General features: G+C 39.7%; 1 protein-coding gene across 1 annotated transcript in view; it reads left to right on the top strand.

The window, feature by feature from the left end:
• SORCS3 (sortilin related VPS10 domain containing receptor 3) overlaps positions 1-25111 on the top strand; it is a 540518-nt gene that overhangs the window by 447901 nt on the left and 67506 nt on the right. Inside the window, exons 10-14 of the mRNA XM_011363775.1 lie at positions 605-751; positions 2358-2460; positions 7516-7592; positions 10500-10591; positions 20229-20336. Coding sequence (XP_011362077.1) covers positions 605-751; positions 2358-2460; positions 7516-7592; positions 10500-10591; positions 20229-20336 — 527 coding nt within the window. The remainder of the gene's footprint in view (positions 1-604; positions 752-2357; positions 2461-7515; positions 7593-10499; positions 10592-20228; positions 20337-25111) is intronic.

Raw genomic sequence — 25111 nt, 5'->3', positions numbered from 1 at the left:
TGCATTAGCTCATCTGTCTATTGCCAGCCAACTGAGGGAAGACAAGGAAGGGAGGGATGATTCTGCCGATTTCAAAGTGATCATTGGCTGAGACCCAAAAATAATATGGAAGTTCTCCATAGTCACACAGTGAGCTAGTGACACAGCCAGAGATAGATTCCACGTCACCAAACTTGGTCATCTCCCAAAAGTATCTCAACTTTCATCATTAAAGTTTATACCTCAATGCCTTGAAAACCTGTTTACAAGCCCCTTCTGAGTAATTGAAGAAAGGGATAACTCCTACCATTGTTATCGACCATGCCCACCTCAGAGGGAATGCTAATAGTTGATTAAAGATAAGATTCTGTGAAGCAAAGTGCAGAGACACGTAAGTGGGAAAAAGCAAGTGGGTAAGAGGGGAGCAGGACATCTGGGCTGCGGGTAAAGGCTGCAGAGATGAACTTTAACTTCTCTTAGAGACCACATATCATATGACATATTTCATCATGTTCCTCCTCTTCTCTCTTGTACCCCTAAGATCCTGTGGGAAATGCTGGAGCTTCTCCAAGACTATAGGCATTTTGGCCCAACATGGTTTTCCATCTCTCGCCCTTTTTCCTAGGTAGCAGGTATCAAAGGGATATTCCTGGCAAACAAGAAGGTGGATGACCAGGTGAAGACATACATCACTTACAACAAAGGCAGGGATTGGCGCCTCCTGCAAGCACCAGACGTGGACCTGAGAGGAAGCCCAGTACACTGCCTGCTGGTCAGTCACCTAGTCTCATGGGAAGTCCACAGGGCAGGCTGGTGACCCAGGGATGCTGTGTCAGGGGCATTCTTCCAGCAGAGGGTCTCAAGAACTTGGCTAGGTCTGGGGAATTCCCAGGGTGGTGATCTATGAACTCAGACAGCTATAACACCTAGATGGAAAGTTGAGTTGACTCCTACAGGCTTTTACTGAGAAAATACCATGTGCTCTCACTCCTAGTAAGATGGAAATAAAAACATATAAGAAAAAGTGCCTGTATTCCAGGGTCCCAGACAGAGTTTAATGTGGCAACATACCTGTTAATGGATGCTGTTATGATACAATTTGATAAGTGTTTGATGGATGTCAAAGTAAGCAAAAGTTGCCTTGGAAGCCCAGGAAAGTTCAGGCCGGTATATCCACACGAGATAGTCTGTCAGCATTCCCAAGCTTCCAGCCGTATGCAATATTGGGGTAAGTGCTATGGAGGACAGGATATATAAGATGCTATTTCTTCCTTTGGGTGCTGCAAGTCCCGATGAGGCAGGAAGTTAGACGATTAACAGGGACATTCACAACCCTCAGTGCTGTCTTGAAGAGGACCTAGGCAAGAAATTCTTCTAAAATCCCAGAAATGGTTATGTTCCTCGTTAGCAAAAAGTTGCCTTTTGCCACTTATTAAAAAGGCTTATTAACCACTTATATTCTAGACATTATTTTAAAAACTAGAGATAGAGTAGTAAATAGGGCAGACAGGGCCTTTTCTTCTTGGTAATATTGGTGCAACTCTGTTTTTTGCTTAAGGTGCTAGGAAAGTCAGAGACGAATGCCTGCCTATCTCAGGAATTGGTCACAGCATCATTCCCTCCACCTACCCCCCCCCCAAAAAAAAAACCTTACCCATGGCTTCATCTTATTAACCTAATTTTCTCCATTCTCTGATTTCATCATTTTCATATTTTAATTTATTATATATGTTAAATGGATACAAATATTATACATCCCTATAAATCCCTAATTCTTTTAAAGAACACCCAAATAGGAATAAATAAGTAAATAAATAAAGAGCATAAACTTATATGAGTTTTTGACAATGGCCGCAAACATTTTAAGTAAAATTATAAACGGGAACCAAATACATAAAGCAGAAACAGAGACAATCTAGTTGAAGAAGAGGGTAGACGACCTGGAGACTGTTTCCCTCGGCTTCCCCTTTTCACCCCTCTCAGTGGTCCTTTAGAGCTCTAAGAAGCAGAGTATGATGATTAGGATCAAACACGGGAGAAGGTCAGTGTCACGCTGTGGGGAGAAGTAGTCAGGGAGGCTTCATAAGGCTGGCCATGAACTAGATCTTGATGAATGGGATGGGGGTGAGGAAAGGAGGGTAGGACATACAGTTGTGATGGGAGCAGGGGCAGGTGCTCAGGGCAGCTTCTGATGTGAACATATTGGCGATCTCAGGTAGAGATGACTCCTGCCCCAAATTAAGTGTGTGGCTCACATACAATCCTTGCGGTTTCTGGAAGCCTAACATCCGGAAGCCCCATGTCTGGGGGGGGGCGGGGGTGTGTGTGTGTGTCAGGAGTTTCCTGGAATGAAGCTATTTTCTTCTCCTCCATTGTAGCCCTTCTGTTCCTTACACCTGCACTTGCAGATCCCTGAAAATCCATATTCCTCAGGAAGAATCTCTAGCAAGGCGACAGCCCCAGGACTTGTGGTGGCTACAGGTAAGGAAGATGTTCCTTAGGCTTCTTCCTCACTGTGGGCTGCTGGAATATATTTATAACCTGTTTGGACTCATTTGTGCACTGGATGAAAGCTATGGGCACTCTCCCCAGAAAATGGGCAGGGTTCGTGCATCCCCAAGGCCATTCTAATAACCCAGGAAAAGAGTCCCAGACCCTTGTAACTTCTAGGTTAATGTGTCATCCCACCCAGTCACAGAGCAGTACCCTGTGCTTAGCAAGAGGCTAGAGTTCCTCTCAAAGTAAGAATGATTGTTTGCAGTAGAGAATTCTCACTTTAAGAAAATGTGATATGTGAATTTCCAGGCTCACCAAATAAGTTGGGGTAGTTCTCTCTTTACACAGAGGATTCTTTGCAAAGAGTTTCACCCCAGAGCTCTTTTTAATCATGAGGTCTCTGGTGCATGTAAAGGTTTGTTTACACATGATTAACCACTTGCTGAGAGCCTGGGGGAGAAGGCCAAAAAACTTAAACTTGCATTGTTGGAACCAGTGTCCACTGAACATCAATCAGAAATGAAGATAAAGCAACTCTGAAATGAAATGAAATTCAAAGTCTCTGGGGGAAGGTGCTCTGATTAGCATGCATTTGATTTACATACACCTTTGGAGGAATACATTGATGACATAACGCAAGGCAGGCTTCTAATATTAGAAGTTAGAGCTCTTGTGTTAGGCAGCTTTTTTTTCTAATGAAAGCAGATAAATTCACAGTGACTTCCTGAGATGGAGCATTCTGTTCTTTCTCATCAACCTGAAGCACTGGCCGTGCCATGACCACGTGCCTAGACATGGCTTCCTTGTCCAGGCCTCCAGCTATGAGAGCTTTAAACACCACCCATACCCAACCACTCCAATCAGACTGACAACTATCATAGCCTTCTGGCATTCCAGTCAGCTCCTCTCAACCCCTCAGGGTTGGGATCCACCATGTTTAACACCACTGGCTTCAGGGAGCCCAGGACAGTGAGTGTGAGGGCAGGCTCTGTTGCTGTTCTGATGACTTGGGGAGTGATCCCCAGAGTGTGTAATCTGTGTGGAACTCTGGGAGTGCTGCTCTCTCGATCTCCCCCAAGGTCTGCAGGAGGCCCTGGACCAGAGTAGAAGCAATACTGGAAAACAGTAATCAGAAATAACAGTTTATGTTATTTAAATGTGTACTGTGTAGCCAGGCTTTGTTTGATGTGGCTTCATCACTCTGAATTGTATTTTCATTGGCAAAGTGGAAATAATTGTACTGACATAATAGAATCGAAGGATTAAATGAAGCAGGACTTAAAATGCTCAGCACGGTTTCTTGGATGCTCGACACATGTTACCTGTTATCATCATTAATATTATAGAAGTTTAAAACCACTGTTTCTGCAGCAGAAGAATATGATCTGTTCATCTCCTTCAACAGAACCCATAAATGATACGTAAACACTGTGCATACACCGAACGCACTCGGGAGCTCTATCACCCACTTCCCAAGCTGAGCTCTAACACCAGCCTTGTGAATTGGGCTTAATTCTTTAACCTCTGAGCTTCATTTTCCTCATTTGTAAAACAAGAATGTTTTCTGTCTTGCGAGGGTATTTAAGAATTAGAGGTGGAAGAGTATGTCTGTAAGGCACAGTGGAGAGCTCAGAGCCGCAGTGAGTGGGATCACTGGTGGTCGTTATTCCCCGTGACCAGCAAGGCCCTCTAAATTAGTCTGATGTTAAAGCTTTATAAATGAACACATGCAGACATTAAGACATTTTTTAAAAAAATTTTTTATCCATATATTTCAGAATTGGCTAATTTCTTTTTCTCTTCTTTTTGTAACTCTTGTAACTTTGTTCAGCTTTTTGCCAGACCCTGGAAACTCATAGGGACGTAACATAGCTGACGAGATCCTGATGCAAATCTAGAGGTAGATCCTCTGGCACATGCCTCCTCATACCCAGCTTCTCCTTACCCTGCCTGCCAGCTCTCTCTGCGAGGTTATTTGCTATCAGAAAATAATTATGACGTTAGTCAAGGGTTTCTTCAATGTCCTGCATGGAGCCTGTCTCTCCAGGACCCTTTCCCACATCCATACATTTCACCTGCCTTCAGGTATCAGTGAACCTGGGCTCTTTCCCCCTCCACTCCCAGCAATCACTGCCTCTTCCCGTCTCACACTGATATGTGGTTTCAGGGAAGTTGCGTGGATGAAAGTATATCCCAAGATCCATCTCTAATCCCTGCTGAGGCCATTTAGAAGGCAGATGGAATTCTAGGCTGGGGAACTAGGCTATCGCTTTCAGCAAGCAGAATGCTAGGGTTCTAAATATCCTTACTGCTGTGATTTGAAGCTGGAATTCATGACCTCGCATCTTCACAGTGCCTTGCAGTGTGCAAAACACTTTCCTTGACTTGATGACACGATGACCCTATGATGTAGAAAAGGCTATTACTCTTCCCCTCAATTATAAATGAAGAGATGGAGGACAATGGGGAAGAGGTGTCAGGCCCACATTTCTCTTTGGCCCAAAACTTGTCTGTCCAGTCATCATTCAGCCAGACCTAGCCTCGAGCCCCTTTACATGCCAGCTCCACAACCACCCCAGCTCCCTGCCACATTGCCTGTAAACTCTAATGTTCAAACCCCAGTGTTGTCCCCTCCATGGAGGCTCTTTCTCTCCTTGTGGCGGGTTGTACACTCTGCTTCCTCCTTTTCTGAGCCCCCACTGCCCTGAATAGGATCAGTGGTGGTAAGTGAAGCATCTCGAAGTCCAGAGGACTCCAAAGTTCTCTCGTTCTCTAGTTTCCTCTTTCTCCCTCTCTCCTTCTCGCCACCTCTCATCCTCTTCCCTCCCTTTTACTTTTTTCACAAGTGTTTCAGGAGCAGAAAAGGGTAGCCCTGGGAGGAAATGGAGGCAGAGAAATAAAAACAAGTTGTTTTAAAAAAAGCTGCCTAAAAATGTAGTGGAACCTCCATGATTAACCAGCTAAGCTCTTGGTGAGAGAAGAAGAAGCTCTCGGTTCTGCTTCTCCTCTGTGTCACTCCTTCCTCCCTCCTGTCACATCACTTGAGTAGGAAACAGTTACATCTTCCAACCTGGCCAGCAGCCACTTTGGTTAGCCTCTCCAGTTCTGCTTTACCCCGTGAGACGCATTATTCAGATCTTCCTTCTCTGATACCATAACCTAGACTCTTCCTGTAAGAGATTTCCCATAGGGCCACTTAGGGACTGAACATATTCAAAGATCAAGTCATCCTGGGTACATAATTTCTCTCTCTTCATCTGAGAACTGACTTTCTGGTCCCTGTGTTAGCAGCATTTCTTCCAGGGCTTTTTTTTTTTTTTTTTCAATTGACAGAAGATATTTCCAAAAGCAGACTTCACTGTCAGTCTTGGATTCTCACCACCACAAAGCCTCCCAAATTAGTCTGGTCAAGCTTTGAAGAGAGGCTAAGGATGTTGGCAGAACCAGCTCCTAAAGAGGGTAAGAGGTGATGAGATAGGTCCTCAGAAGCCAAGACAAGGATAACAGATTCTAGTCCTAGGGTGTATGTCTCTGCCTTTCTCTGTCCCTTCTCTTGTGCTTGGTAGACATTACTAATCAATGACCATACTCTATTCTGTTGAAACCAAATATGGCTTCAGAATCCTTCTCAGTCCTGTGCTCCAGGCAGCCATCACCAAACAACTCCAGTTGATATTCACTGTTCCACTCACCTTATCTTTATTTATATCTTCAAAAACCTGTACTCGAAGAATAAAATTCCAAATTCCAGACAGATCTCCCCAAAGTTGCTTGCCATGCCTCTTCCCACTTCACTTGTACCTACTGCCTGAGCCCTAAGCCCCAGGGTTATTTTTGGAAGCATGAGTGTCAAAACAAGTTGGCTAGCTGTGTGCTCCTGATGCTGATGGGAGCTCGACAAGCTGGAGCCTGGCTTTAATTTCTCATTTTGAAGCATTAAATGTCAGGGGCTCAATTAACATTTTCTTTATTACATTTTTATTGTGCTCTTATTTAGGCTACAGATGTGTAGAAGCCAACATTCCCTTCACGCTTTTTTTTTTTAAAGAAAAAATATCAGTCAATATGGTAAATTCTTACATGTTTAGGTATTTTCCTAGTTCTCAATATCTCCCCAATGCACATCAACATTGGAACATGATTCAATCAATTGTTTACTCATTCATTCATTCCACAATTAATTATTGAGCAGCTAATTACTATGTTTGTAGTACTGTTCTAGGCTGTGGGGGGGTTGTCCATTGTGGAAACTTGAGCAATATAGATATACTGGAAAATCTTAACCACTTTCTTTTATAATAAACATAACCACAAGGTGATGAAGTACAAGAGGAAGAAATAGAAGGACAGAGAATAAAAGAGGATGCAAAGCGGTAGAGGCAGTGAGTGTGATCAGTCTAGGCACAAACCAGGTGACTTCTTGACCTGCCATGCTTGATGTCCCTGGCCTGCTAAATATAGTTGTCTTATTCTGGGCGCTCTATAACTTAGGTACATGGTCTGTACTACTGTACTGGGTCACCAAACTGCCTAGCACTCAAGAGATATGTTGACAAGTTGAAGTTAAAAACACATATACAGACACACACATGGATGCACACACACATAAAAACATGTGTACTCACTCACATACTCCAGTTTTTTTAGGCTAAAATATACTTGAGGAGAGAGGTGTCCTTAGGCCCAGCTTCTCCATGCATGTTTACTTTTCCACTCTTGGCCACCTCTGGGAACAACTATTCAGATCAGTTTTTAAGAGATTATTGGTATATAGAATGAATAGTTCAAGAGGTCCAAGCTAATCAATATTTGGTCTTTAAGTCTTATCATTTAAAAATGCATTCCAGTTATATTAACTTTTTTCCTATATTGGGTTTATCTTCCTGGTGGGTTTTTGACATGACACAGGAAAGAGCTTGCACAAATCAACTCGATACATCACTTAGAAAACCTTTACTTACTGCTGCCCTCTCCCCTCACCCCATGCACATGTAATCTGAAAACTGTCTGACCATTTCAAATCCTCTGCTTATGTTTCAGGCAACATCGGCCCGGAGCTCTCATATACTGATATCGGTGTGTTCGTCACTTCCGATGGGGGCAACACGTGGAGACAGGTAACTGGGAGATTCAGGGACAGGGAAGAGGGATTTAGGGAAATTTCTGCCAACGTCTCCCCTTTCTGTCAATACCCAGGCTCATTATCACTTTGTGGTTGCAAAGAAATGGAAGCAGCCGTTCAGTCTGGTCAGTTGGACTGTCAGATTAGATGGGCAATGAGGTCAGATGGGAAGAGCACTGGGTGGGAAATAAGAACTGGAATTTTCCCAATTCCTTCATTCTTTTACTTGGCAATATATAAAGAACAGTCACTGGATACTAAGTACTGTGCTGGTTGCTAGGGATACAACTGATAAAATGGTTTCTATTATTAATGTGCCATGGGAACTTAGCAATCGGGTCTCTTTACCTTCGGATCTGTTTCTTTTTCTACAAGATGAAAGGGGTAGAATACTAAACGAGCAAAGCTGTGGGAAATCTGTGGTTGTTTAAGTATTGTGTAGGTCCAGCCATAAGTAAGTATGAAACAGCTTGGTATGTACATGACTACATGAGAAAATAATTCAGTTGTACAAACATTTGTAGCAGCACTGTCCAATAGATATGCAGCAGTGATGGAAAGGTTCTGTATCTGTGCTGTCTCCTGTTGTTACTGGGCCCTTGAAATGTGGCTAGCGTGACAGAGGAACTGAATTTTTTAATTTTATTTGTTTTAATGAATTTCAGTTTGAATTGTCTCAGTGGCTACTCTGTTGGACAACACAGATTTATACAATTCAACTAGGTGTCAAGTACTGAAGTGAGGAGGCAGTTCAATACTTCAAGTCTCTTTCCTCGAGGAACTCAACATTAAGTAGAGGAAAGGGGCTCATAAATAAGTAACTAGAGCTTAGGGTGATTGTATTATTTTAGTGGCATTATGAGCATGCAGAGAAAAGGGAAGAATTGTTCTACTTGGGGAAACTGGGAAAAACTTCATAAGAATTGCTGACATTTTAGTTGAAGTCCTAAAGGTAAGAAGGTTTCTACCTGGGATAGTAAACGGAAGAGCCCTGAGTGCCCTAATGATGAAAATGAAGTCACTGTCTGAAATCTAGTTAGATAAGTTCCTGCTTGGGTCCCTTAGTGAAGATTGTCATGACCATCACCAACATCATCATCACCACCCCATTGTCACCACCGTCACCACTGTCACTAGCAAAAAAATTTTACCAGAGACCTACTAGATACAACCATTTAAAGTACTACAAAGCATATAACAAAGAATAAGTTAAGTTTCCTGCTCATAAGGCCATTATCAGGTGGGTGAGGAACAGATACATAAATAAAAACATATCTTTAAAATATAAGATAATCTATTGTAGGTGATGAATGAGGATGGAAGCCGGAATGCAAACTCTTTTAGTATAGAAACTCCAAACAGACAAACCCTTGTTCCTCCAGCTCAAGAAATAGCTCACCTAGCCAAGTGGTGACCGCAGCATTCCTTCCTTGTGCTGTTACTACTTTGGTTTTCTTTCCTTTGTTCCCAAACAGCTAAGGTTTCCAGTTTTCACTGAAGTGCTGGACAGGGCAAAGGTTGGCAGTGGCCAGAATAATAGTATTAAGAGAAAAGTGTGAGTATAACTACTCTCTCCTCTCCAGTGCCAAGAATCTTCTTTTAGTGCTCATCCTGAGACTTTGATCCAGCATCTGCATTATGTTGCTTATCACAGAGCCCACCCATGAGCTCTGGAGAGAAAATGCTAGTGTTGTAGGTTCAGAATCTATGTTTATATCTGAAATAGAAATGAATCCCCCCTATGTCCTTTGTGCATTAAGATTCACCATTAGTGTGGACATTTTTCTTTCCTTAAAAGTCAAATATGGGAAAGGAAATCAATTGAGGTTTAGACATGAGAATCCACTTGCTTTTTTTGCTATAGTGTTCCCTGGAGCATATGTGTAGGAGGCCCCATTTCTCCTACTCCGTCCCTTTCAAAACTGCCTATACCTCCTTACCCCTTCTAGTACTTTCTACCATCCCAATCTCTCCATCTAAGCTGCAAGAGCCACCATTAGTACTTAAAAGTTAGAGGAATTCTTTCCAATTCTATTTTCCTCTAAAAGATCTAAAGTAGGGGATTTATTTTCTGCTGAAGAAATGTTTTTTCCTGTTTCACTTGGTAGATTTGAAAGTCATCTATTTCTCTGCATAATAGAAGCATTGGTATATGTGGGATTAGGTCTGAAGTTCTCTTAGCTCAGAGCTTTGCATTATACTAGATGCTTATAAAGTACCTGTGTAGATGGATAGATGGATCACTGAATGAGTGAATGAGTAAATAGATGGATGATTAGGCGATGGGCAAATGGATAAATGAAAGAATGAATAACTTTAGGTCCTTGGAAGACTTGTGTCCCAATGAGCACTTAGAGTAAGGATTCCCAAACACCAAACTCAGGTCTTCATCCATCTTTCAGAGAACCTAGGAGGTGGTGACTAAATCTGAGAACTCAGTCATCTTGTATACCACAATTTCTAGAGAAATGTCTTTTAACTTCCTAGATAATTTACAAACAGCACTATAAAACATAGACCGTTTATAAATTAGCCAATATCTGAATAGATGAGGGAGAAGAAAGAGCTAAGCAGCCATCTACTAAGACATAGACGGGCAAACTTACCTAGTGAGCATGCGTCTTGTGGCCTCCCGTTCTTGTAGCACATTTGTTCACAGCGCTAGTGAAAAGAGCCATGGAAATGTCATTTCCTTAACCCAGGGAGAGTTAATTTGTTCTCTGCAAGCCCATTTCTTCATCTATTAAATGGGGATGATCGTACTTGCCAAACTGCCTGACAGGGTTGTTGGAAGGCTCGGAATCAAGAAGAAACGATGTACGTGAAAGACTTTGTAAACTGTCAAGCACTGTGCAAATGTAAGGTATTGCTATGATCGTTGTTGTTGTTGTTGTTGTTCCAGATCTTTGATGAAGAGTACAATGTCTGGTTCCTAGACTGGGGTGGCGCCCTCGTGGCCATGAAACACACACCTCTGCCAGTCAGGCATCTGTGGTAAGGACAGCTCCCTACCCTATTAATGAGAAATGTTTTAGTGGAAAGGGTTGGGACAAGTTATTCTGCATGGTTTTGTGCCCCTTTACCCATTTCCTCATTCATTTATTCATCTATCCATCCATTTAATATACATTACATCCTCTAACTCTTAGTTAACAGCAATAGGCCAGATAATTTAGATGGGAAGTGTGATGAATAGGGTGGGGTGGTAGGAATGGATGCTGAGATATAGCAAAAAAACAAATAAAAAAGCAGGATGGAGTTCTGAGTTCAAACATACAAGAATAAGGATCCAAAATATGGTAGATATTTTGAAGTTGCTTCACGAAGAAGGTTAGGTGCGTGTAGCAGATACTAAGTTCAGTATGTCTGTGAGTTTGAGATGTCTGTGATTATTCAAGCAGAGATGACCAGTAGCTGTCAGATATATTCATCTGAAAGTCAGGAGAGAGGTCCAGGCTGACACTCTAGATTTAGAGTCATTTAGCCATTAGGTGGTAATTAAAGCCATGGCAGTGGGCTCGATGCCTCAGGAGAGGGGAGTGGCTACAACAAGGAGAAACCGTGGACTCCTGTGGAACACCGATGAACACCATCATGCAGAGCAGAAAAATAAATTATGGAACAGACTAAGGAGAAATCACCGAAAAGATAAAAACTCAGGAGGAATGTTTTCATAGATGCTGAAGGAAGAGGTGAAGAATAGCACCAAATTCTATAATCAGATTAAGTCAGTTATGGAGTGAAAAACACTCTAGAATTAGACAATATAAAATGTCATTGGTGAGGTTTGTCAGAGTGGATTCAAAAGAAGTGGGGTTGAGAAGTAGATTGCAATAGATGTATGAATGAATGAATGATAAGCAATAGGGTAAAGTAGAGACAGTTTAAATAACTCTTCTCACGAAAGTACCTTATGGAATGAAGCTGAGTGTATATGGACAAGACCCTCCAGTGAGGCCAAAGAGCTGAGTTAGGATATATTATCATGATGATCATTATAATGATGATGTTACTATTGTTTTTGTATTTGCCAGAGCTTAGATAAGTCTCATGTGTGTTTGTATCTTGAAGGGAAAGAATTTCAGGCTTCAAATTTAGCTAAGTGAATGTTTGAGAGTGAATATTTGGTGGTAGAGAATACGTTATCTAGAGTACACTTGGGGTTGGATTAGCCATGGTCTGGAGGATGGACCTTGGCTTAACTACCAGGCCCATGATTTGTGGAATAAGAGTTTTTAGAGTAAGAGTTTTACTGAAAAGCATCAGATTGTAATCCAGAAAAGGAATAGGATCCCCAGATGACAAATCCAAGCCTTAGCTACCTTGGCAAGCACTTAAGAAAGTTTATTTCTGGCCATTTATTAAATTAAACCATTTGAAATTGCCACTTTTGTAAGTCAAAAATAGTCACATGTTGTCAGTTTCTTAGAGCTCAACCTAACATAAAGTAAAATGATTATATCTACCACTATGTCTTCTTAGAAAGAGTGTGAGGATAAATTTTAAAAAGATGCATGGAGCTGTTAGTAAGGAAAGTGCTCTATCAACTGAAGAATGAGCTTGTAAAAGTTCCCGGTGTAATTGTTTATCATCCTTTTACTATTGGTTACATACTTTTTGGGTAATGTCAGAGGAGTGGAATTACTTAATATTAACAATAGTCAGCATTTACTGAGGGATTATTACATTCCAGACACTGTTCTAAACCCTTTACATGAATTATCTAAGTTAATTCTTGAAACAACCCTATATATACGGGTACTCTTTTATTACATATTTAAAATGACATTGAAGAGCAGATATAATAAATATCTTGCTCAAGGCTACACAGTACCTGGCAGCACCAAGACGCATCTCTGTCGTGGATGCTCTTCTGTTTTTACTAATTTTCCAGATACTTTAATAAGTACATAGAAGCTCATCGCATGGTCTCTGCCTTGTGATGATAAGGAGTTTAGATGGTCCACATATCATTGGAAATCAAAGCAATGCCTGTTAAAGGATGTTGGTTGTATTTGTTGCTGGAATCCTGAAGGAGAATGGAGTCTTGCCTGATATGTAAAAAGATTTCTTGCAGCAGGTGGCATGAAAGCTGATTCTTGAAAAAATTATGCCAGGAGTAGGAGGAGTGATGGGAGGCAAGCCAAGGAAAGAGACAATTCCGACCAAAGCCAAGAATTCAGGAAATGTAGGGTGTGTTCAGATGACTGTATTTGATTGGAATCAAGAATGTGAGTATGTAAGAGTGGATAAGACTCAGAAAAATTTAAATGTTAGTTTAAGGGGTCAGATTGAGCCTGTAGATAATTCCTTCTACTCCGAAGACCAATCTCTGTGTAGAGGGAAGAGCTCTCTCTACTGAAGACTGAGTAGGACTTACACTCTCAGAGAGAACAGTTTGCCCCTTAAAACAAGTTTATTTTTTAACCAAGAAAAGCAGTCCCTATCAAGATATTCTAAGAATATCATGATAAACTCCATCTAAAACTCCATAAGAGAATTAATAAATGCTCTGCAGACAGATATAGCTGAGCAGATTTCTTCCACTTAAGTCGTACAAGGAGGTTGCAACACCATCTGACACTTGACCATCACCCCTCTGCTATTTCTCCTTCATTATGATAGGAATGTAGTATTTACTTAATGGTTGATTTTTAGAGCCTTTTACACAAAAGTTTCCTTGTTTTAAAGAAGGAAGAAGTTTGTCATTATTATTTTTCGGTGATAGAAGTGGAGAGTATATTCGGCATGGAAGGAGTGTATGGAGCATAGGGTCTAGAGAGAGTTTTGGCCTTGGTAGATCTTAGCATCTTATATCTGACCATTCAGTCTGTTCTGCAGTAGTTTCTCTCCAGAGACCTGATTACTTCCAAAAGGAGCACTTGCCTGGGAATGTCTGAAGGGAAACCATCGAAATTGGGAAAATAATTAAATATTCACTCAGGGATATGGAGGTAGGATCAAATCATGTCTTTCAAAGTCATCAGTACAAAGCTTGAGTTTTCCTTTGCTCTATGACATATCTCTTATTGATAAAAATATTTATAGAGCTCAGAAAAAATAAGCTGTATTCCCATTGAATTTCCTCTTACAATAATGATAATACTACCCTGCATTTGTTCACCTACTTCAACTTACATAGTATTACAAATAATTTTTCAAACTGAGCTTTTGAGATAGCATTTTCTCCCTATAAAAAATGTTGACACTCATTTGTCATAATTACAACAAATGTTTCCCTGAACTTAGACATCACCCACGATGTCTGCTCACTTTCTTATCTATGAGTGCCTTTCTGAAATAATGCCTGCAATGGTTAAATGCCCACTATATTAAGTGTGTTAGAAAACAACAAGCACAAATAACTCATTCAGGAATTCTCCTCTGCACTTCTGTTTCAAAGGCTAAGTGAGTGTTTTGTAAGAGCTTGACCATACCATTATCATGGGTGTTTCCTTAAAAAATTCTTAACTGATTTTGTCTCCTGCTTATAAATTGCAAGCTTGTGAAACTCAAACAGTTTCTTCATTTCCAGTATCTTCTAATTAAGTCACAACCTTCAAGATAAACACATAGCTCATTTTAAGTGGAAGAAAGATTAAGTAATCAGTTCATTCTTATTTTCTATTGAATGTCTCAGAACGACATTATTTTGTATACAGATGTATATATATTTGCATAAGAAAAAGACATCAACCTACCCATTCTCACCCAAGGGTATAGTGGCTCTCAGATTTAAATAATAACTGCATTGCCTTTCAGAGAAAATAGGAGTCATAATTGAAAAGCTGGGGAATCTTTAGCTCAGCTAACAAGGCATGCTGTTTTCTATAAATTGAAATGATAGGGAAGTAGATATGCATGAAGACAAAACAGCATACTAATGAATACATTTATTTGTGACCTTGTACATTTGGAGGCATAGAGATTAGAACCTAAGTGCTATTTCAGGTAAGCTTTCCATCCAGTATTACCTTTGTACCTTAGAAGCATTAGAGTGAAATGAACAATGGAGCCCCATGGAATGCAGTGCTCTAATGAAACCTCACAATAGACAGGGCTAGTAATCGGCAGGTGGACCAGGGTCCTACTGTTTGCTTAGCCCTGATAAGCTTTCAGTGTCTCCTTTCTATGGGATGTTCTTGAAACACAAAGCGAAACATCACCTGGCCTTTTTTGTTCCTTTGTTCTTCTATAAATGGTTGCAAGCACTAGTTTTTTGTTCAGAGAAACAGTCACATGAAAACAATAGTTCCAGCCAATACATTCCTCTGAGAAGTGAAAGTGCATGTGCTACTCTGAAGAACTTCCAGGTGGCTAAAATGCCATCACCTCCTGCATTGCAATAAAATAAAGCGGAGCAATACACCTTACCAAAGGGAGGGACATTGATTCTCAATGACCATTATAACTATTTCTGTACTAGAGACTTTTGGGGAGGGCCCTGGTTGTTCTTGGAAGATTCTGTTCCTCTTAGTAGATCTCATCTCTGTATCATAGTCTACGTGTAGTCTACTTTCACATCTAGCGTAGCAGATACTTCTGTGACATCTAAAGGGTTACTCTACTTCACCAGAATACCACAGTGCTGACCAAAGTTGCAAATACCCAAGACAGAGAGTTCTCATCTTGTATAATGGCTTGAGTTTGTTAGAAAGATTATTTCTGTGCTGAGCAATAATAATTTCTGTCAGTCAGTTTTCATTTTGCTTGCTGGATTTGCACAGAATGTCTGTTCCAGAATTGCATGTGATTTTTAGAGCTTTGGAAAGAACCATAACTGGAAATGACCTCAAGAGATTTATTTGTCTAGCCTTTATAAGTTCTGGAGAAGGGTCAGATATGCAACTCAAGACAGATTCTATGCATTTGTTCATTCACTCCTCACCTATTCATTGAGTATATACTATTTATCCAGTGTTAATATAGAGGTTGGGAGATATCAACGAACAAGACAAAATACTTGTGAGCTTACATTCTTGTACACAAATATTTGACAATGATCTTTAGAAGAATTATGAGAATGGAATCTTTTCTCTCTTATTTTATCTATATTGTAATTGATATTTTCATACATCTAACTGTATTCTCTCAGATTTCATTCACAGATATTACCTCTTTTCGGTAGTCATTAAATCGCATTGTTTGTGTTTTCGGTTTAACTATTTGGAAGCTTTCTTACTAAAAAAAATTAAAAGGCAACAGTAATTAATTCAGTTCTATGCGCCTTTCCCCTAAGCTATTTTGGCTTAATTATCTCCCACAGTAGTGCTGTTGCTGGGAAATATTTACTTTGTGATTGACAATGACCTCAGTTTTTGTGGGGTTTTTTGCTGTTATTATTTTTTTTAGCTTGAGCTTATCATTAGTTATTATTTTCCTTTCTCTTGCTGTGGAGCTTTTTTTTTTTTTTTTTAATTAAGCATCATGCTTTAATTTGGTCCTACCTTATAAGCAACTCCTCAATCTACATTCCGAGGATTGATCACTCCTCAGATATTCAGATCGATCTATCCAAAGGTCTCCTTGACAGTGTCATGACATAGAAGTCCAAAAATATCTAAACCTTGATATGGACCAAACGGAAACAAACAAAAATCTTTGCTTCTCCTGTTCTTTTCATTTCCCTACCTCAGTTGCTTAACCCCAAAATCCATGTTTTTCATAATATTTTTCTTTTGCTCAAGCACTCTACATATATTCCATCCCAAATCCTATTGACTTCTCCTCTAAAAATATCCTAAATCTTTCCACCTCTTTCTATCTCTACTAACATAACCTTTATCCAAGCCCCTTCTCTTACTTGGTCACTTACAATCACCACACATCCATCCAGTTTATCTCCTTGCATCTATTTTGGGCCCTGGCAATTCATTCACCACAGAGAAATAAAGTTGTATTTTAAAGTTTAAATAAAATAATGCTTTTCCCATTTCAAGTGGGAAAATATCTTTTCTTGTCTGGCGTAGGCATACTTTCTTGACTTCCATTTCCTTCTACTAATTTCCTTTCCCACCAGTCTACAACCACTGACCGTCTTTCTGTTCTTCCCATACAGCAACGTCATTTCACATTAAATGTGCCCTCTGGAATGGGTCTCACCCTCATCTTTGCACAGCCAGTCTTTATTATCATTCAGATCTTAGTTTAAATGTCACCTCTTCAGAGAAGACTTTTTAAAACTTCCAATAAAAAGTAGCTATTCAGCCATTATCATATTACTCTATTTTTTCTTCATGACATTTACTTCTTACTCATATTTTTGTATCCATTTATCTGCATGTTGTTTGTCTTTTCAAACTAGATTATAAGTTATGTTGAAGCTAGAGCCTTTCTTTTCTTGTTCACTGTTATATCCCTAGATCAGAGGCCCCTGCCAGATCAAGCATGTAGTAGGCATCAATAAGTATTTGGTAAATGAATTTTATTTTATTTTGACTTTGTCATCCTGTCTTACTACTATTTGGAGGCCAATTGTAACTTTACTCCTGTTTTCCTGAGTATTGGCAATCCTACCAATTTCAATTTCACCTGGGGACCTAATAAGGAATTCCCAATTCCTTTGTCTTGGTCATTAATGAGATATTGAACTGAGGAGGAAAAGGTGAATCTCATGGGGATACCATTCAATATAGTTACTTCTAAACATTTAAAACCTCCTAGTCATCAAAAAGAATCACTCTCAAGAATGGCAGGCTATCCAGACCCAAATTTCTGATACTCAAAAGATTAAATTTTCTAATGTTATATATTCTTTGAAGTTTTTTATGAGGTTTCCTTGTTTTGTTTTTAATACTTACCTCAGCCTGGGATAATCAAGTGTTAGAAATGACTTATCTCAGAAAGTCACCCGAACGGCGTAGTTCTGGGTTTCCAAGTGGTACATTGACTATAAACGAGTCACGGGATTCATGCCTCACGTTGACTCTGGAGTCTTGACCCCTTGCTTATGCTTATCTTATGTCATCTTTGGAGTTGGTTATTGGCTATGCTAGCTTTCCCATCTGGATCTTGGCATTTCTCATTTTTCCTACTGATCCCATTCTTTCCTCTAACCCATGCTTCTGTTTTTTCCGTATGAATTCACTTTATACATCCGGGCTTTCATTTTCCACAATTTCTCTCTCTATCTAGGCCTTAGTTTTTCTCTGGAGCTTTTCATTTTGGAGCTGGAAAACTGTGATGGTCCCTCTGGGTCTACTGTGAGGTGACTTATCTTCATGTATAATGTAAAGATGACTGTCCTCTGGCCTGTTATTAAGGGCAGTGGTATGAAGGCTCCTTCCCTGGGATGCTGGTGACACTCACGACTGTTTGCTGTGCTAGTGCTAATAACTGACCTTCATGAGTAAGGAAATTCAGAGAATGAGATAAGAACAGAGGCCTTCAACTCACTTTGACTTGTTTCTATTGAGACAATAACCAAATTATCCAAAGTCACCAAAAAAACCCCAAGATATTAAACACATGTTTTCTTACCTCCTGGACTTGCCACACAGACTTAAAAATTTAGTGGGCATGGAACACTCTGAAACAACTGTGATTGATTTAGGAACCAGGAGGGTACATGGCAAAAAAACGGTAGTCTACTTTCAATCATGTTTTTGTTTTCACTTTTGTAATGAGAACCTCATTCCAAGAAAAGCAGTTTAGACTGCCCAACTTTCTCTGAGTCAGCTGAGAAGATTATTTAACCTTCAGACTATGAAAACAACAAGGCCGAAATGACCAAGTTCTTAAAAGTCAAGACATTATTACTAACTACCCTCATCATGCTGTGCATTAGATGTCCAACACTCATTTATCTTCCATAACTGAAACCGTATACCTTTTGTTCAACATTTCCTCCTTTCTCCCTCCTGCCCCGCAACTCCCTCCTGAAAGCAGCTCAACTGTGGTGATCTTTCCACACGTGCACATATATCAAAACATCAATGTATACATATATCAGAACATTAAGTTATATACTTTAAATATGCATGATTTTTATATGTCAAAGGTATCTCGATAAAGTGTTTTTTTTTTAAGTTAAGGCAAACATTGATAATTTAGAGACCCATAAAAACTTTTATGGCTGTCTGCTTTTTATTTCTGGATATAAACTAAGGTCCACAATAAATATAAAAGTTGTCTGAGAGACTAGTTATTCTAGCTGGGTAAAGAGATTTGACTTTATAATTCTATTTAATCAACATATTGTGGAAGAGAGGACAAGATAGTAAGAAAGGGAAACTAGTGGAGAGGCTGAGAGAGACAAAGAAGTAAATAGAGAATAGATTGAGTAGGTTAACTAGTAATGGGGAGAGAGACTCCCACATTTAGTTCGTGGATGCCAATATAAACCAACTTGAAAAAAATGATTGGGTGAATTAGAAGTGTACTTTACATTATTCCTTATTTTTTCATTAATTTATTCATTTAACATTTATATAGTATCATATGCCAATTTTTCTCCTAAATACTAAGAATAAAAAAATGGATGTTATGGGTTTTGACCTCCAAAAGCTCACAGTTCAGTGGAAAAGTCAGACTTTTTTTTTTTTTTTTTTGATAATATATATGTAAAGTCAGGAAAGAAGCACTATAATAAAGATATGTAGGTGATGTTAAGGGGTCATTCAATAAGCATGACATACATGCCTTTCCCACCCCCACCCCGCCGAACTCCCAAGATTACAATTTTGAATTGAGACATTCAAGATACGTTAAAAAGCCATCACTCAGCACTACTATAGGAGAAGGCTTGGATGTTATAGGAAAACAGAGTTTCTACAGTTTTAAACTCAGAGAATCCTATGTTGTGGAGTCAGAGAAGAGTTAAGAATTAACCTGACCAAGGATCCCAGAGAATTAAGCAAATAAAGCTGCCTTGTGGAAGGAGTGTCAGGAAAATATTCCAGAGGAGAAGGTCATTAGACTATGTCCTCTGGTTAAATCAGTGGCAAATGGGTACTTGATACCATTAAGAAAAGGATAGAAGAAGGCACTCAGAATTGCCCAAGTCTCTTCCACTAGTATCATTCCTTAAAGAGTTTCTGACGCTGTATCCACAAAGGGCCAGAACTTCTTACCGTTGGACGAAAGATTGCGCAATTTTGCCCAGATATCTCAGATACTCAATATTCATCCCTAAAAGTGCCTTAAAGTGGCATTGGGGAGGGAAAATGATCTCAACATCCATTCTGAACAAATAGGAAATTGCTTTTTTTAAGGTCTGATCTGAAAGACGTATACCTCCTCTCCCATAGGGTACACCCCACACTACTCAATTTATCTGTGTCAAAAACTCCAAGGGCTGAATTGATTGTGCTATAAATTGAACCTCGGGTTCCACTCTGAGTACTTGAAATGTGACACTTCATCCACTAAGCCCTCCTGTTTGGGTTGTTTTTTCGATTCTGATATGTTGAAATATTTCTGCAGCCCTGGTACTGTCTCTGCCTGGGCCAGGAAATGCAGTTTTGATCAAATCTCATTATAATATGGGGAGATGTTGAAGATTAATGCCGATTGATAATCCGAACTGCCAGACAGAGAGATACAGAGGAGAATTTAATAACCTAAAGAACAGTTACAGAAGAGTGTGGTTTCATTTTCAGCTGTCTCTTTCATGTACTTGTTTCCAACCCAGGGTGAGTTTTGACGAGGGCCACTCCTGGGACAAGTATGGTTTCACCTCGGTTCCTCTCTTTGTCGACGGGGCTCTGGTGGAGGCAGGAGTGGAGACCCAAATCATGACGTAAGTACTTCTTTGCTTTGGTCCAAAGGAGCCCAGAGACCTGGTTTCTACTTCCAAAGAGACTAGGGATTTTCCTAAGGAGCCCCAAACCAAAGCATTTCCATCTCCGGGCCAATGTTTCCTCATCTGTAAAATGGAAATATTTTTGCTTGCACCACCAATCCAACAGCCTACCGACAAGGTTAGCGAAGCTAGGCTTCTAATTGAAATGTTAATATTTCTCATGGAATTTAAACTAGCATTATAATAATCAATATCTAAAACTCAAAACAAACAGAAAGCTAATGTCTTTAGATGTGTTTCTCTGTTTCCAGAAGTTTAATAAGGAACTAGGGATTGGGACAGAGGGAACAAAACAGCCAACATACTGAAAACAAGGAATATTTTAAGGGAAACTCTCAGAGTCTGTACCACACACACACACCCACACTCGCACACACTCACAGTTGTTCTTGTTCATTCTTGTTCTATTTAATTTGCTGTGAAAATTTTTTACACTCCTTAACAGTGCAAATAGGTGGTCAGGATATACATTTTAAAGCTGTACAAAGCTCCAATATTAAAGAAAATAATAATTTGACACTGTTTTCTAAAAGTGTATTAAAAGTGAGTGTTTTTATTGTTTTTCGTATATCAAATTTTAATTCTTAAAAAATTGATCACCTTTGCGTGTGTATGCTTGTGCGTGTGTGCACATGTGTATGTAGGGGGATAAGGCGAACTGTGGTAACCCTCCAGCAGTCAACACCAACCCCCACCTCCCCTACTTCTGTAATAACAAGTAGATGCTATTTGTTAAGCTGCCAGATCATTTTATTAAGAGTAAACAATGTTGAATGCAAGTTTAATTGTACAAGCCATAAACAATACTTAAGATATAGTATATTATTAATGTGTACAGTCTAAAGCTTCATCATTTGGTGGATACACAGCAATAATATGTAGCTTAAGTACAGGTCCTAAATGTTCAAAGGCAGTATCATAATTAATTTATTTCAAAAATAGAAAGATTTAGTTTATATAGATATATATGTATGATTATATATGCAAGTACACGGATATATAGACACGTAAAAATGTATATATACATAAAGAGAGAGAAAAACAAGAGAAATACAGTGAGAAATAAATCCCAAGGATTTGGGGTCCTGTCAAGACCTTTGTAAAGTTATACTATTAAAAAAAAATAGTGCTACCTAATCTTCACCAGATAGATAAATAAGTCAGAGAGAAATTCCTCTTCTCTTGGAGTTTGCATGTTTGCAGATTAAATAAATGTGTTGTGAAAATGGCATGTTATCCAGAATACTATGCCAAGAAATTCAAAATTGTTCTTATGAATTCCAGGAAGTGAACAGAATAGTAAGGACACCGCCATCATTTTTCACGAGGATCTTTGACCATGAGCTGATTTTTCCAAACCATTCCCCATCCTTCACTTAATCACTAGCTATAAAAAGAAAACCTTCCGCATTTCTAGGACTTCCTCTGACGTGGGCAGCAAAAAGTTTAAGTATTCAGTTCTAAATTCTGTAACAAAAGGTACACACATTCAAGAAGGTTTTGCAATCTGCTTGAATTTACCAAGCCAGAGGTGGCTGCTCATCCCATCCAAATCTGACATGGTCCTAGCATCTTGGGTGACAGTAAAGATTTACATGGTCCTAGGGTCAGGCATTCCCTATTTCTCTACCAGAGAGACATACTGGTTTACCTTTTGTTTTGCTTTCTTCCCATCTCAGAATGTGATTTGCCCTGCATTCTCTTGTATGAGACCTGTTCGAACTCATTGCATGCTTCTCTTGGGCATCTCTTCAGACAATATCACATGTACACTAATCTCTACATGACCTGGCATTCCCTAGCAAGTTTAAGGCCACAGTTTAAATTTGGTGTTCATCTGATCTTAAATGTTAATTTTTTTTCTCAGCTTCAGATAGAGTTTAGGCGGTCACATGGGTATGAGGGAGACTGACCTCAGGGTCAAACCATTTACTGCAAAGACTAGATAGCAATCCCATTTCCCTTTCCTCACCGCTAAATGCCATAAGAGCATGGTAGAGCTTCTGCTCCCACTTCTACCTTGGTTATCGAGATATTTCAAATGCTAGTGAGTAGAAAAGGCACTAGAATAGTGCATACTTTTTTTATATGAGATTTGGGATGAGAGTTATTTGTTCTTTCATGAAATTAAGATGCATTTGGGAGCAGCCATTCACCCAAGTATACACAATTCAGGCTACCTGTTTTTAACTTTCTATTGTATTCAGAATTTCTCTAGTATGAAAATGATATAAGTTTTGCCAGGGCTCTTCAGACAGCCAGAAGGGTAAGTTCTGGAAGGATTACCAAGAGGCAATTTCTGTTTCCATCCTAGATTTTAAAAGTACTTTAAAACCAAGTGGCTCGCTAAGGCTGACCAGTGCTTTCCACTCATGAAATGGCAATGACGAGGACTGAATCGGGAGTTCAAACAAAAATTTACATATTCTTTAGGGACTGTGAGGAAAAGGAGTCCATGTGGGGAAAAAATGCTTAACCTTGCAACTTAACCAAAAACTTATTAAGATGTAGGCAATTTGAATTTTGAATCTTTTCACTTTGTAGCTCAGTGATGGTCAGTGAGGAAGAAGAGCTAGTTTATTCACCTTATCTTGTTACCTTCATTTGATGGATTTAAATATTTAACAGTTTGTGATTGTTAATTTTATGTGTCCTTGACTGGACCATGATAGAGTGCCTAGAAATTTGCTGAAACATTATTCTGGGTGTTTCTGTGAGGACATTTTTGGATAAAATAAATGTTTAAATCAGTAGACTAGGTAAAGCAGATTGCCATCCCTAATGTAGGTGGGCCTTGTCCAATCAGTTGAAGGCCTGACTAGAACAAAAAGGTTTACTCTTCCCTGAGCAAAAGAGACTTTCTGCTCCCTAGCTGCCTTTGACCTGAAACATTGACTTTTTCTTGCCTTTGGACTTCAAGTGCAACATTCGCTCTTCCTGAGTCTGAAGCCTGCTAGCTTGCAGACTGGCACTACACCATTGGCTGCCTTGGGTGTCCAGCTTGCCAACTTACCATGAAGATTTTGAGTCTTGTGCGTGTGTATCCTATTTATTCTGTTTCTCTGAAGAGCCCTAAGAAACAGTTTATTCATTCAAAAAACATTCAGTAAGCTTCTAATATGTTTCAGATCCTCTTGAGAGGTATTAAAGAGGTAAATACATGACTTTCTACCTTTATGATGCTCTCAGGCCAATGTGTTGGGGAAAGTGGTGATACTCTAATCATAAGGAACCCTAGTTATATAATCAGGAAATGAGTAGAGGGAAGAGAAGACGTCACACGTACAAAAGTTGGCCATTGGGTTGGTCTGGAAGTTTTCATAGCACTTCACCAGCAGAAAACTGATTAATAGATAATCAAACGAATGCTTTAAGAAAGCACAAATTTTTAACACTTTTGTTGAGCACTCTAGGCTCAGGGCCTGAATGGGATATTGGCACGCAGGAGGATGTCAATAATTACTTTTTGAAAGAATCAGTTATTTCAAGGCAAATGACGGAACACAGACAGAGGAAAGAACCACAAAAGAGCATAACTCAGTGTTAAGGTGTTGAGACTATGCAGGGTCTCAGGTTATGTTTTAAAATGTGACCTGTATCCAGACTATGTTCTTGAAACTGGAAATATGATAACGCCACCCTTCTTCTAAAAACTCATGGAGGGCTTTCCATTGCCTTCAGGATAAAGTTCAAATTCACTTAATGGCCTATAAACATCTGCACTGACCATTTGCCTGGGACCTCATTTTTGGCCTCCATGCTCTGACCACCCTCTTTTGATCCACTAGTGCCTTCCTGATCCGGGGTCTTGGTCTGCATATCTGCCTGGAATGTGCTTGCCCCCATACCCCGACATCGAAAACCCAACTTCTAAGAATCTTTCAGTTCTTAGCTTAAGTATCAGTTCTTTTAGTGCATTTTCCTTTAGCCTATCATATGCTGTATGCTGTCCTAGCTCTATATTTGTTCCCTTTCATGACACTTTAGACAATAAATATTAGTGAAAATGGTATGTTTCTTTAGTAGCTTCCCCTTCCACCTTTATCCGCCCTTAAGACAGACAGACACACATCTGTTTGCATAAACACGCACATGCACTTGACTTTAAGTTTCCAAGAGGGAGGATTTTTATGTATCTTGTTCTTTGAGTGCCGTATGTTTTTCAGTTTTGTGCTAGCCCTGAGGATTTAACAGTATATATGTATTGAATGAATGAATGAATGAATGAATGAATAAGTAAATAAATTAACCAATGAATCATATGGTCCCTAGTAATCTTACCAGTGTTGTGATTGTGGTGAGTTCTCTAGCCCATGGCTCTAGCATTTTAGGAAGTTGATTATAGATCCCTAGAGATTCTGAAGTGCTATGATCAGAATCCAGTAGTTGTAAGTTATGGTGCTGGAGGCTGGGTGGAAATCAGAGCAGTCTGTGTGCAGAGGTTTGTATAAGCGGGTGATAAAGCAGGCGGGTGCAGTAGTCTGTGGTCACAAAAGGGCGGGTGGAGAATGAGGACCTTTCTGGGAATAATTTCTGATTTCCTCCACCTTCCACAAGAATCTGTCCAGTTTCTACTTCCGCCAAAGGCCAGAGCTCAGGAGCATGGAATCTTGCACAGCTGTGGCTCTGCAGGGGAACCGATGTGGGAGAAACAGCTGCAGCTTACAGGCATGGGATGTGCTTACTTTTATTGCTCCTTTTTCTGCTGTCTT

The sequence above is a fragment of the Pteropus vampyrus genome, unplaced genomic scaffold (assembly GCF_000151845.1).
Source record: "Pteropus vampyrus isolate Shadow unplaced genomic scaffold, Pvam_2.0 Scaffold89, whole genome shotgun sequence".
In the NCBI taxonomy this organism is placed as follows: Eukaryota; Metazoa; Chordata; class Mammalia; order Chiroptera; family Pteropodidae; genus Pteropus; species Pteropus vampyrus.
Note: the sequence above shows the minus strand (reverse complement) of the source record. Positions and strands in the feature narration are given on the sequence as shown.